At 43.8% G+C, this 14,962-nt stretch overlaps 1 protein-coding gene across 1 annotated transcript in view; it reads right to left on the bottom strand.

The window, feature by feature from the left end:
• LOC306919106 (uncharacterized protein) overlaps window positions 1-14,543 on the bottom strand; it is a gene marked incomplete at its 3' end in the record, with an annotated part of 36,062 nt that extends 21,519 nt beyond the window's left edge. The window contains exons 1-5 of the mRNA XM_079531940.1: window positions 14,406-14,543; window positions 11,185-11,638; window positions 8,713-9,006; window positions 7,057-7,253; window positions 5,647-5,748 (exon numbers count right to left, since the gene is read on the bottom strand). Coding sequence (XP_079388066.1) covers window positions 5,647-5,748; window positions 7,057-7,253; window positions 8,713-9,006; window positions 11,185-11,638; window positions 14,406-14,475 — 1,117 coding nt within the window. The 5' untranslated portion in view covers window positions 14,476-14,543. The remainder of the gene's footprint in view (window positions 1-5,646; window positions 5,749-7,056; window positions 7,254-8,712; window positions 9,007-11,184; window positions 11,639-14,405) is intronic.
• Between the last annotated feature and the right edge of the window lie 419 nt (window positions 14,544-14,962).

The following is a 14,962-nucleotide window of genomic DNA, read 5'->3' as shown; positions in this document are numbered from 1 at the left end:
TTTGAACACTGATGCCTGTCAGTCACAATGCAGGACAGGGTCTCAATGTGAACACTGATGCCTGTCAGTCACAATGCAGGACAGGGTCTCAATGTGAACACTGATGCCTGTCAGTCACAATGTGGGACAGACAGGGTCTTAATTTGTGGGACGCCTTAAAAGTATTGGGGGCGGGGCTGCAACGCTCTATAAATGTTGGTACTAGCGTCAGTACTCTAGAGGCTCTATAAATGTTGGTACTAGCGTCAGTACTCTAGAGGCTCTATAAATGTTGGTACTAGCGTCAGTACTCTAGAGGCTCTATAAATGTTGGTACTAGCGTCAGTACTCTAGAGGCTCTATAAATGTTGGTACTAGCGTCAGTACGCTAGAGCGTTCATTTGGTTTGATCAGCCGTACCTTTATGTTGACCACACATGTTCGTTTGTTCACCTGTTTAGGACACGAGACTGACCTGAATAAAATGACTGACACCAGACTGACCTGAATCTTCTTCCATCCATCCATCTATCCATCTTCAACCGCTTATCCGTAATCGGGTCACGGGGGCAACAGCTCCACCAGAGAGCTCCAGACGTCCCACTCCAAAGTAACATTAGGGACTTCCTCCTGGGGGAGGCGTTCCAAGGCCAGTGTGGAGATGTAATCCCTCCAGGTCAGAGGTCATCCCTATAGGACACTGGTTCCAAAACTTTTTCATGTCAAGGACCCCCAAATTGACACTAAATAGCCCCGTGGACCCCCATTTGAAAATATGTGCCAGGGACCCCCATAAGAGAAGGTTTTTACGGCTCTAGCAGTGATTCTCAACCTGTTTAATTTCAAGGACCCCCAGTTTGACATGCATTAGTCTACGGACCGCCATTTAATAGCAATTCTATCTCTGGGACCCCCGATTTATATTGTAAAATCAATGTTAATTTAACTCTGAGAGCATACAAATGGAACCAAATGCACCTGTTAGGGTCCATTTGGTTCCATTTGTATACTCTCTGAGTTACAGACCTAAAAGGGGTCTGTAACTGTAGCTAAATGATAATTAGGAACCAAATGGACCCTTCATGGGTCTGTAACTCAGAGAGTGTACACATGTTTGTACACTCTCAGAGTTAAATTAACATTGATTTTACAATATAAATTGAGGGTCCCAGAGATAGAAATGCCATTAAATGGGGGTCTGTAGACTAATGCATGTCAAACTGGGGGTCCTTGAAATTAAACAGGTTGAGAATCTGTTGAGCCGTAAAAACCTTATCTTATGGGGGTCCCTGGAATATCTCTTCTAATGGGGGTCCAAGGGGCTAATTAGTGTCAACTTGGGGGTCCTTGACATGAAAAGGTTTGGGAGCCACTGCTGTCCACAGCAGACCATCAGCTCTAGAACACTGTCTACAGCAGACCATCAGTTCTAGAGCAGACTGTCTACAGCAGACCATCAGCTCTAGAACACTGTCTACAGCAGACCATCAGCTCTAGAACACTGTCTACAGCAGACCATCAGTTCTAGAGCAGACTGTCCACAGCAGACCATCAGCTCTAGAACACTGTCTACAGCAGACCATCAGCTCTAGAGCAGACTGTCTACAGCAGACCATCAGTTCTAGAGCAGACTGTCCACAGCAGACCATCAGCTCTAGAACACTGTCTACAGCAGACCATCAGTTCTAGAGCAGACTGTCTACAGCAGACCATCAGCTCTAGAACAGACTGTCTACAGCAGACCATCAGCTCTAGAGCAGACTGTCTACAGCAGACCATCAGTTCTAGAGCAGACTGTCTACAGCAGACCATCAGCTCTAGAACACTGTCTACAGCAGACCATCAGCTCTAGAACAGACTGTCTACAGCAGACCATCAGCTCTAGAGCAGACTGTCTACAGCAGACCATCAGCTCTAGAACAGACTGTCTACAGCAGACCATCAGCTCTAGAACACTGTCTACAGCAGACCATCAGCTCTAGAACACTGTCTACAGCAGACCATCAGCTCTAGAACACTGTCTACAGCAGACCATCAGCTCTAGAGCAGACTGTCTACAGCAGACCATCAGCTCTAGAACACTGTCTACAGCAGACCATCAGCTCTAGAACAGACTGTCTACAGCAGACCATCAGCTCTAGAACAGACTCTAGAGCAGATATACTTTACAGTGAATAGAAACACAAGGCTAGGTATGACAGACTTTACAGTGTGTTTTATTGACATTTATAAGGCTGTTCAATCACAGCTATAATATAATATAATATAATATAATATAATATAATATAATATAATATAATATAATATAATAATAATATAATTATAATATAAGTAGAATGCTCCACACTAACGTTTTAATCCATCAGTCTCAAATTATATGTTTGTTTTGGAAATAAATAGATATTTTACCAGAAGGAGAATTCATTCAACATGCAGACCAACGCACTGTAAAAAGTTAAAGAATAAATCAAATAATCTGTCAGTTTAGAAGTTTGATATTAGAAGTTAGTTTGATATTATGAACATTTAGACTTTTATTTCACGCAACTTCTAATCCAAGTCATTATTTGAATGACTCCTACTTGAGTCAATGTTTTAATCAAAATGAGGCAAAACGGTGAAGTTAACAAAATGTAACTTTTAAGCCACTCTACCCTCCTCGTCATCCTGATCAGAATTAATCATCATTCAGTCTGTGTTGCATCATCTAGGGTTAGTTAGAGATAGTTAGGGTTAGTTAGAGATAGTTAGGGTTAGGGTTAGTTAGAGATAGTTAGGATTAGTTAGAGATAGTTAGGGTTAGGGTTCATTCTAAATCAAAGGGGGCTTCAGCCCCTGCCCTTTTACCCGTCTGTAAAACAACTGCCCTTTCCAGACCATGAAGGAATGCAGCATTTACTACATGGTGGAAGAAATGCAAATGCCCTCCATCTCCTTTCCAGACCATGAAGGAATGCAGCATTTACTACATGGTGGAAGACATGCAAATGCCCTCCATCTCCTCTCCCCTCCCCTCCCCTCCCCTCCCCTCCTCTCCTCTCCTCTCCCCTCCCCTCCCCTCCCCTCCTCTCCTCTCCTCTCCTCTCCTCTCCTCTCCTCTCCTCTCCTCTCCCCTCCCCTCCTCTCCTCTCCCCTCCCCTCCCCTCCTCTCCTCTCCTCTCCTCTCCATATTGGAAGGCAGCATTCTGGAGGATTGCTTTTTCCCGAAGTCTCCTGAACTTGGAACGCAGCAATCCATGTCGTACACCTGCATCTCCACTAGCTAAACCCTAACCCGTTACACCTGCATCTCCACTACAGCTAAACCCTAACCCGTTACACCTGCATCTCCACTACAGCTAAACCCTAACCCGTTACACCTGCATCTCCACTACAGCTAAACCCTAACCCGTTACACCTGCATCTCCACTAGCTAAACCCTAACCCGTTACACCTGCATCTCCACTACAGCTAAACCCTAACCCTAACCCTAACCCGTTACACCTGCATCTCCACTAGCTAAACCCTAACCCGTTACACCTGCATCTCCACTAGCTAAACCCTAACCCTAACCCGTTACACCTGCATCTCCACTAGCTAAACCCTAACCCTAACCCGTTACACCTGCATCTCCACTAGCTAAACCCTAACCCTAACCCGTTACACCTGCATCTCCACTAGCTAAACCCTAACCCTAACCCGTTACACCTGCATCTCCACTAGCTAAACCCTAACCCTAACCCGTTACACCTGCATCTCCACTAGCTAAACCCTAACCCTAACCCGTTACACCTGCATCTCCACTAGCTAAACCCTAACCCTAACCCGTTACACCTGCATCTCCACTAGCTAAACCCTAACCCGTTACACCTGCATCTCCACTAGCTAAACCCTAACCCTAACCCGTTACACCTGCATCTCCACTAGCTAAACCCTAACCCTAACCCGTTACACCTGCATCTCCACTAGCTAAACCCTAACCCTAACCCGTTACACCTGCATCTCCACTAGCTAAACCCTAACCCGTTACACCTGCATCTCCACTACAGCTAAACCCTAACCCTAACCCTAACCCGTTACACCTGCATCTCCACTAGCTAAACCCTAACCCGTTACACCTGCATCTCCACTAGCTAAACCCTAACCCTAACCCGTTACACCTGCATCTCCACTAGCTAAACCCTAACCCGTTACACCTGCATCTCCACTAGCTAAACCCTAACCCGTTACACCTGCATCTCCACTAGCTAAACCCTAACCCTAACCCGTTACACCTGCATCTCCACTAGCTAAAGAGTGCTGGGTTGCGCCACGAAAATAGCTGATCTACAAGCCGAGCTTGTAGATCTGCTATTTTTGTGTAAAAGTGTTGTCAGCCCCTACGGGATGTCAGCCCCTGCACTTTTAAAGCATTATAACATATGTTATGGCACGTCCTAAATGAAGATGAAAGCTGAACGTCTAAAGTTAATTATGATCACCCCATTATTCTTTATTTAAATCAAATCAAATCAAATCAAATTTTATTTATAGAGCACATTTACAAAGACCAGAAGGTCAACCAAAGTGCTGTACATGAACATATAACAAGCATACAATCAACACAAACAATATAGTAAAACAACATTGAAGCAACACAAGCATTTAGACAGGGCAACTAAGCAACATTGAATGCCAGGGAGAAAAGATGTGTTTTAAGCAAAGATTTAAAAGCCTCTAAGGAGCGGGCAGACTTAATATATAGGGGTAAACAGTTCCAGAGTTTGGGGCCGGCCACTGAAAAAGCACGGTCGCCTCTGGACCTGTAATTAGAATTTGGCACGGTCAGGAGCCGCTGGTCAGCTGACCTCAGGGCCCTGGCTGGGGAGTATGGGTCCATTAGGACCGATAGATACAGGGGGGCCAAACCATTAAGGGCTTTATAAACAAATAATAAAATCTTAAAATCAATTCGGAATTTCACAGGTAGCCAGTGGAGTGAGGCAAGGATGGGAGTGATATGATCACGCCTCCTCGTACCAGTGAGGAGGCGAGCGGCGGCATTTTGTACAAGCTGCAGGCGTCTAAGGGCAGACTGGTCCATGCCTATATATAGCGCATTGCAATAATCGAGCCTAGAAAAAATAAAGGCATGGATGACCCTCTCAAGGTCAGGTCGGGAGAGATAGCCCTTAATCCTGGACACGAGCCTAAGTTGATAAAAACTAATTTTAATCACAGAGCTAATCTGTTTATTAAATTTAAGATCATTATCAAATATCACACCCAGATTTTTTATCGATGAGTGGAGGTTAGCACTGAGGGGTCCTAAGGTGACAAGGGAAGGGGACTGTTGACCCAAAATAATAACCTCAGTCTTACTCTCGTTGAGGGTGAGAAAATTATTATGCATCCAACTTTTAATGTCGGAGAGACAATTAAGGAGTGGCTGAAAGGGGTCTGTGAGCAGGTTAATTGTACTTAACGGTAGATAAAGCTGTACATCGTCAGCATAGAAATGAAAAGAGACATTATGTCTCTTAATAATGGCTCCTAGGGGCAGCATATATAACAAAAATAGAATAGGCCCTAGGATAGAGCCCTGGGGAACCCCGCAGGAAAGGGGGGCGATGCGTGAAGAGTATTCACCGAGCCTGACAGCGAGACTCCTGTTAGTCAGGTAGGATCTAAACCACTGTAAAGCAATACCGGTGATACCAACGCTGTGCTCCAACCTAGAGAGCAGGATGCTATGATCGACGGTGTCAAACGCGGCTGTCAGGTCCAGGAGGACCAGGGCAGCCGGACTACCTGAGTCAGCAGTTAAAATCAAGTCATTAAAAACTCTGAGTAAGGCCGATTCGGTGCTGTGACCAGGTTTAAAACCAGACTGAAATGTGTCGTGGATACCATGGGTGGTTAAAAATACTTGTAGCTGCGTGTAAACTACTTTTTCAAGGACTTTGGATAAAAATGGGAGCTGGGAGATAGGTCGGAAATTAGCAAGGACGGAGGGGTCTAAGTTGTTCTTTTTAAGAAGAGGTTTGATAGTGGCGTGTTTAAAATTAGCCGGGACTGTACCCAACTTCAGGCAGGAGTTTATTATTAATGTAATGCTGGGACCAACAGAACTAAAAACATCTTTCAATAAGGATGAGGGGATGCTGTCTGAGGGGCTATTAGTTGGTCGCAGAGCGTTGACAATAACAGTGAGTGCAGTTAAGGAGACAGGCTTGAAATGAGTGAGGGTAGCAGCGGGCGTGGATAGGGCTGGCACCGGGGCAGGTGAGTGGGCAGATCTGAGTGTAGTAATTTTATCAAGAAAGAAATCAAGGAAGTTGTCACAGAGAGTAAGTGAGGGCACAACCGGGGATGTATCACGGGGATTTATGATGGAATTAAGGACATTGAAGAGGACCTGTGGCTTGTTACTGTTTTTAGACACAAGGTTGGAAATATAGTCCTTTTTTGCGGCTACGGCAGCTCTCTGGTATTCCCTGAAGCAGTCACGTAGAATCTCTAATGAGACATGAAGTCTGTCTTTTAGCCACTTCCTTTCAGCGCGTCTGCAGGCACGTCTAAGATTGCGAGTGTTGTCATTAAGCCATGGCTCAGAAAGTGCTTTTGTGCTTTTAATTTTGAGCTTAAAGGGCGCAACGGAGTCCAAAGTGCTAGTGCATGTACGATCAAACATAGAAAGGAGTTCCTCCGCACTCAAAGTGCTATTGCAGTCAAGGGCCCAAATTGCTGAATTATTAAAAATGCGGGAGAACTGGGGAGCAGTGGCAGAAGTGATAGTGCGCTGACGACGGGCAGGGGCAGCAGATTTGACTATGGAACAGGGGATTACGGCAGTGAAAAGGATGGGGAAATGATCGGAGATACAAAAGGACGTGCAAATGTCAGTGACAGTGATAGATAAGCCATAAGACAAAATAAGATCAAGGGTGTGCCCCTTTTCGTGGGTGGGGCCGGTAACTGATTGTGTTAAGTTAAAAGCATCGAGAAGATTAAGAAAGTCCTTTACTAGGGGTTTTGATTCACAACAGACGTGTACGTTAAAATCAGCAGAGATCACAATATGATCATAGTTGACCATGACTTCAGATAGGAAGTCACCAAAGTCCTGGATGAAACCTGCGTTGCATTTTGGAGGGCGATAGATCACAGCACAGAATACATGAGATGACAGGTTTATCCGGAATTGCTGGAGCTCAAAGCTGGGGTAACGGCGGCCAGGTTGAATCAGTTGACAATCCAAGTTTGATTTGAAAACTGTCGCTAGGCCCCCACCAGTGCTGGTGGTGCGAGGGGAACTGAAAAAGGAACAGTCGGAGGGGAGGAGTTCTGAAAACGCTGAAAGGTCACCTACAGGCTGCCAAGTCTCTGTAAGAAACATAAGATCCAATTTGTGGGACGTGAAAAAGTCCTTCAGGATGAAAGTTTTATTTACCATGGACCTGACATTTAATAGAGCCATACTAATTTTTAGCTCAGCCTTGAGTGGAGTAGATGCACGCTTCAGTGGTCGGAGGTAACAGTGATTAATAGCATGCCTAGGGAGGGGGTGTGGCACTGACGGTTTTCTATTGCCAGTTATTATTGAAATAGTGTATATATGGGTGTCATTATTTCTATTTGTAATCATAGTGGAAACTAAAGGTTTTGGAATTATGGCATCAGGGCGTTTATACTTAATATTATTAATGTGGGATGTGTAGACTACTGGGGTTATTTTTGTAGACAGCTTGTAGTTGGTTCTGAGGCAGTTGTGAATGTGATTTGGTCCAAGCCCATAATGGAGAGGTGTAGAGAATGGGGCGGAACTATTATGCTGGGGACCGGGGCCGGGATCGAGGGGAAGTCAATTCGTGACGGACACAACACTGGACTGAACGATGGACATTGGTAACAGGTCTAAGGGAGTGTAACGAAGACCGATGGTTAAGTTAGCTGCTAATACTTTGCTACCAAGTTTGTTTGGATGCAGTCCATCTCTGCAGAAGAACGATGTGCGTCCCCAGAACAGGTTGAAATTGTCAATATAGTTAAGATTGTGAGTGCGGCAGAGACGGTGGAGCCAAGTGTTCAGGCTGGCGATTCTACTGAATCTCTCATCGCCACAACGGAAGCGTGGGATGGGACCCGAGATGAAGAAGGATAAGCCACTACCGTGGAGGACATCAACAAGACGTAGAAAGTCGCCTTTTATCTGCTCCGAGCGGCGGAGTCCGGTGTCATTTGTTCCTATGTGGATTATGAGTTTAGAGACGGATGGTGGGAGTGACTGAATGAGGCTGGGGAGTTTATCCAGGAGAACTGGGATCGTGGCACCAGGAAAACAACAATGAATTGAGTTAGACAGATGAGTGTGTTTTATGATACTGTCACCCACAAGCATCAGATTAGGGGATAGGAGGGGGGGGGCGGGGGGCTATGGAAGGTGGTGTTAGATCCACGCTGGGAGCGGGGGGCTGTGTAAGACGTGTAACAGTAATGGGGGTCGTGCACTTCTTCGCCAAGGGAAGTGGCGATGGTCGGCCTCCAGACTGGCGTCGGACAGCTGCCTTCAATGTCGAGTGCCGGTTGTTTACATGTCCGGGCATCGAAGGCCTAGGGCTCACACCCGGGGTATTGTTGATACTTTGGAGCGGAGGGAAATCGTTTATGGCCAGGAGGGAGAATTTGTTGTTTGAGAGGACTGGAGGTGGAGCGCTACGGGGGGAGCGAGGATGCGATGGTCTGTGTTTGGCTTTTCCCCGAGAGACCGTTGACCAAGAGCCTGGCGTGGAGCTGACCAGGGGTCGTGGTGGATACTTGGGTCTCGCCCCGAGGGACGACCAAGCATCGTCGGGGGGCAAGCATGGGATAGTGTCCTCAAGGGTCCTAGCAGTGGAGTTGCTAGCAGCAGGTCCAGTGAAGACCTCGGGGTCCGGCGATGCAGCCTCAGGCGCTGGGGGGAGTTCGCCGACACAGAGGGAGTCGAGCTCCAGCTCGGCTTCACGGATCTGATGGAGCCGGGAAACGCGTAGTTTCAGCTCGGCCACCTCCTGGGACAGCTGGAGACAGCTGACGCAACCGGATGATGAGGTATGTGAATCATGTATTGTCGTCGGAGCCATGATGGAAGCTAAAAATAAAAGACAGCTTGGGCAGTAAAAGATAATAAGAACGGAATAGAAGAAGGTTAGCAGAGAACGTGGTAGGATGTGCAGCAGCGCAGAACAGCACTTACCCGCGAGGGTTGCCGATTAAGGCAACCCGATGCGGAGAGATGGCACGCAATGGATGCGGTATTTGCGGTATTTGTCAGAAAAATGATTTGAATTACAGACACTCTCTGAATTACAGACACTCTGATTACAGACACTCTCTGAATTACAGACACTCTGATTACAGACACTCTCTGAGTTACAGACACTCTGAATTACAGACACTCTGATTACAGACACTCTCTGAGTTACAGACACTCTGAATTACAGACACTCTGAATTACAGACACTCTCTGAATTACAGACACTCTCTGAGTTAAAGACTCTCTGAATTACAGACACTCTCTGAGTTACAGACACTCTCTGAATTACAGACACTCTGAATTACAGACACTCTCTGAATTACAGACACTCTCTGAGTTACAGACACTCTCTGAATTACAGACACTCTCTGAGTTACAGACACTCTCTGAATTACAGACACTCTCTGAATTACAGACATTACAGACACTCTCTGAATTACAGACACTCTGAATTACAGACACTCTCTGAATTACAGACACTCTGAATTACAGACACTCTCTGAATTACAGACACTCTCTGAATTACAGACACTCTGAATTACAGACACTCTCTGAATTACAGACACTCTCTGAATTACAGACACTCTCTGAATTACAGACACTCTGAATTACAGACACTCTCTGAATTACAGACACTCTGAATTACAGACACTCTCTGAATTACAGACACTCTCTGAATTACAGACACACTCTGAATTACAGACACTCTCTGAATTACAGACACTCTCTGAATTACAGACACTCTCTGAATTACAGACACTCTCTGCACGTCCCTGATTCTAATCCTGATCAGAATGAATGATCATTCAGTCTGTGTCGCATCTCGTGATATTATTATTATTATCATTCAGTCTGTCGCATCTCGTGATATTATTATTATTATTATTATCATTCAGTCTGTGTCGCATCTCGTGATATTATTATTATTATTATTATTATCATTCAGTCTGTGTCGCATCTCGTGATATTATTATTATTATCATTCAGTCTGTGTCGCATCTCGTGATATTATTATTATTATTATCATTCAGTCTGTGTCGCATCTCGTGATATTATTATTATTATTATTATCATTCAGTCTGTGTCGCATCGCACGTCAACGCCGATGCCTTCTTTACAAACTGCCCTAGGGTTTCTTCCCGCCTGTGTGAGTCCTCATGTGTCTTTTCAGATCACCCGTTTGTCCGCAGCCTTTCCCGCAGACTGTACAAGTAAAGGGTTTTTCCCCCGTGTGCGTCCGCATGTGTATCTTCAGATCACTCGTCTGACCGCAGCCTTTGCCACAGACCGTACAACTGAAGGGTTTTTCCCCCGTGTGAGTCCGCATGTGTCTTTTCAAATCGCCACTCTGACCGTAGCCTTTGCTACAAACTGCGCAACTAAAGGGCTTTTCCGCCGCATGACTCATCATGTGTGTTTTCAGGTGGCCCATGTGAGAACATCCTTTGCCACAAAGTGCACATGTAAAGGGTCTTTCCCCAGTGTGGGTCCTCATGTGTGACTTTAGATGACCGATCTGACCACACCCTTTGCCACAGACTGTGCAGGTAAAGGGTTTTTCCCCCGTGTGCGTCCTTATGTGTGTTTTCAGGTTCCCCATGTGAGTGCAGCCTTTACCACAGACTGTACAAGTGAAGGGTTTTTCCCCCGTGTGTGTCCTCGTGTGGGTCTTCAGATCACGCTTTTGGCTAAAACCTTTGCCACAGACCGCACATGTAAAGGGTCTTTCCCCCGTGTGGACCCTCGCGTGTTTCTTCAGGTCCCCCTTGTGGTTCCAGCCTTTGCCGCAGACCGTGCAGCTAAAGGGTTTTCCCACTTCTTCGGTGTCAGCTTGAGAACGTTGTTGTTGTGAAGAAAGGACTTGACCTTCCCTGGTCTCCTCCTCCTCCTCCTCCTCCCTGGTCTCCTCCTCCTCCTCCTCCTCCTCCCTGGTCTCCTCCTCCTCCTCTTGCTCATCGCTGTCTTCAGTGTCAGACTCAGAACAGCGTGAAGAGGCTGGTTGTGATGGAACCCAGTTCTTTATGTAGGCTCGTGTTTTCATGTGTTCGGCCGAGGAGCTGGCCAGAGGCTCATCATCATCTTCATCTTTCACTGCTCGTGATGTCAACGTGGATCCATCGGCCTCCTCTGCTCTCTGAAGAAACTCCTCCTCCTGTTCTTCTTTAATGTGTGGAGGCTCTGGTTCCTCCTGCACCAGACTGGATCTCCTCTGGTTCCTCTCTGGTTGCTCCTGGACCAGACTGGATCTCCTCTGATGTTGTGGTTCCTCCTGGGTTAGGGTCAGGGTCTCCTCCTGGGTAAGGGTCTCATCCTGGGTCAGGGTTAAGGTCTCGTCCATCAGACTGGATCTCCTGTCCTGACGCTCCGAGGAAACCTGCTCTTTACACACACGGAGGTCCAGGATGTCTAGGAGGAGAAAACATAAACAACGAGATGAGAAAACATGAGAAAAAACAACATTCTAGTCACAAACACCTCAAATACAGTCCCTAGACCTCCTGTTTTCTGACCCACAAACACCTCAGGGTTGCTGGTGATGCTCTCCTCAGGCGTGAGGTCATGCCGTTGTCACAGATGTACAAAGAAATAGACGTCTCATTGGCATTGGATTTGGTGTATCACCAGTCTGACACCCCTGGTGTATCAGCTGGTGTATCACCTGGTGTATCACCAGTCTGACACCCCTGGTGTATCAGCTGGTGTATCAGCTGGTGTATCACCAGTCTGACACCCCTGGTGTATCACATCGTAAGGTTGAAGTCCTTACGATGACCACTGACTGGTTATTAAATCACATGTAGAGTCACTGACAGCCACATTCTACATACTGTGAAATACAATGAAATGTACCCATTCTACATACTGTGAAATATAATGAAATGTACCCATTCTACATACTGTGAAATACAATGAAATGTACCCATTCTACATACTGTGAAATACAATGAAACGTACCCATTCTACATACTATGAAATACAATGAAATGTAAACATTCTACATACTGTGAAATACAATGAAATGTACACATTCTACATACTGTGAAATATAATGAAATGTACACATTCTACATACTGTGAAATATAATGAAATGTACACATTCTACATACTGTGAAATATAATGAAATGTACCCATTCTACATACTGTGAAATATAATGAAATGTACCCATTCTACATACTGTGAAATACAATGAAATGTACACATTCTACATACTGTGAAATATAATGAAATGTACACATTCTACATACTGTGAAATATAATGAAATGTACCCATTCTACATACTGTGAAATATAATGAAATGTACCCATTCTACATACTGTGAAATACAATCAAATGTACCAATTCTACATACTGTGAAATATAATGAAATGTACCCATTCTACATACTGTGAAATACAATGAAATGTACCCATTCTACATACTGTGAAATACAATGAAATGTACCCATTCTACATACTGTGAAATATAATGAAATGTACCCATTCTACATACTGTGAAATATAATGAAATGTACCCATTCTACATACTGTGAAATATAATGAAATGTACCCATTCTACATACTGTGAAATACAATGAAATGTACCCATTCTACATACTGTGAAATACAATGAAATGTACCAATTCTACATACTGTGAAATATAATGAAATGTACCCATTCTACATACTGTGAAATATAATGAAATGTACCCATTCTACATACTGTGAAATACAATGAAATGTACCCATTCTACATACTGCGAAATACAATGAAATGTACCCATTCTACATACTGTGAAATATAATGAAATGTACCCATTCTACATACTGTGAAATATAATGAAATGTACCCATTCTACATACTGTGAAATACAATGAAATGTACCCATTCTACATACTGTGAAATACAATGAAATGTACCAATTCTACATACTGTGAAATACTATGAAATGTACCCATTCTACATACTGTGAAATACAATGAAATGTACCCATTCTACATACTGTGAAATATAATGAAATGTACCCATTCTACATACTGTGAAATATAATGAAATGTACCCATTCTACATACTGTGAAATATAATGAAATGTACCCATTCTACATACTGTGAAATACAATGAAATGTACCCATTCTACATACTGTGAAATACAATGAAATGTACCCATTCTACATACTGTGAAATACAATGAAATGTACCCATTCTACATACTGTGAAATATAATGAAATGTACCCATTCTACATACTGTGAAATATAATGAAATGTACCCATTCTACATACTGTGAAATATAATGAAATGTACCCATTCTACATACTGTGAAATATAATGAAATGTACCCATTCTACATACTGTGAAATACAATGAAATGTACCCATTCTACATACTGTGAAATACAATGAAATGTACCCATTCTACATACTGTGAAATACAATGAAATGTACCAATTCTACATACTGTGAAATATAATGAAATGTACCCATTCTACATACTGCGAAATACAATGAAATGTACCCATTCTACATACTGCGAAATACAATGAAATGTACCCATTCTACATACTGTGAAATATAATGAAATGTACCCATTCTACATACTGTGAAATATAATGAAATGTACCCATTCTACATACTGTGAAATACTATGAAATGTACCCATTCTACATACTGTGAAATACAATGAAATGTACCAATTCTACATACTGTGAAATACTATGAAATGTACCCATTCTACATACTGTGAAATACAATGAAATGTACCCATTCTACATACTGTGAAATACAATGAAATGTACCCATTCTACATACTGTGAAATACAATGAAATGTACCCATTCTACATACTGTGAAATATAATGAAATGTACCCATTCTACTGTGAAATATAATGAAATGTACCCATTCTACATACTGTGAAATATAATGAAATGTACCCATTCTACTGTGAAATATAATGAAATGTACCCATTCTACTGTGAAATATAATTAAATGTACCCATTCTACATACTGTGAAATATAATGAAATGTACCCATTCTACATACTGTACTGATGAATTGAAAAAGGTGGACCCTGTTGTAAACAACACAGTAACACCATTACATTAAAGTTGTGCTTGAAATGTACTGTAATTCTGCAAACTGACATAATAAATACTTCAATCATAATTCTAATAATATTATGACTATTAACTTACTGTGCGCAGCAGCATGGTGCTCTCCCACCGCTGACGTCATCTTCTTTTGTCTCATCATGTTTATGATCATGAATAAATTAATCTAATAATAATAATAATAATATGTTTACACATCAAAGCTCTTGTTGTTTCTCCTCCGTGGAGGAAAAATGAACTACAAACAACAAACACTTACCTCCGGGTCAATGTGTGTCGCGCATGCGCACCAAACCAAAATACGTCCGCACACACGGTAGTTGCCTTATTGCCGGTCGCCACCTGGTGGACAAAGTGTGTCACTGCAGTAAAAACATATTGACATGATAGTGATAGTGGAAGATCAGTGATTCCCAAAGTGGGGTCCGGGGACCCCCAGGGGTCCATGAAGGAGTTCCAGCCCTGTTGGCTGGCGACTGGCGAGTCCCGGGTTCAATCCCAGGCGCTTCTGCGTATTAGTGCATAATGCTACACAAGGCACCAGGAGCAGGGGATCAGAGTCTTGCTCAAGGACACTTCCACACTAACTCTGGGAGAGCCCACAGGGATCGAACCGGCCACTCTACCGCTGACCTACTGCT

The sequence above is a fragment of the Electrona antarctica genome, assembly GCF_951216825.1.
Source record: "Electrona antarctica genome assembly, contig: scaffold_196, whole genome shotgun sequence".
NCBI lineage: Eukaryota > Metazoa > Chordata > Actinopteri > Myctophiformes > Myctophidae > Electrona > Electrona antarctica.
Note: the sequence above shows the minus strand (reverse complement) of the source record. Positions and strands in the feature narration are given on the sequence as shown.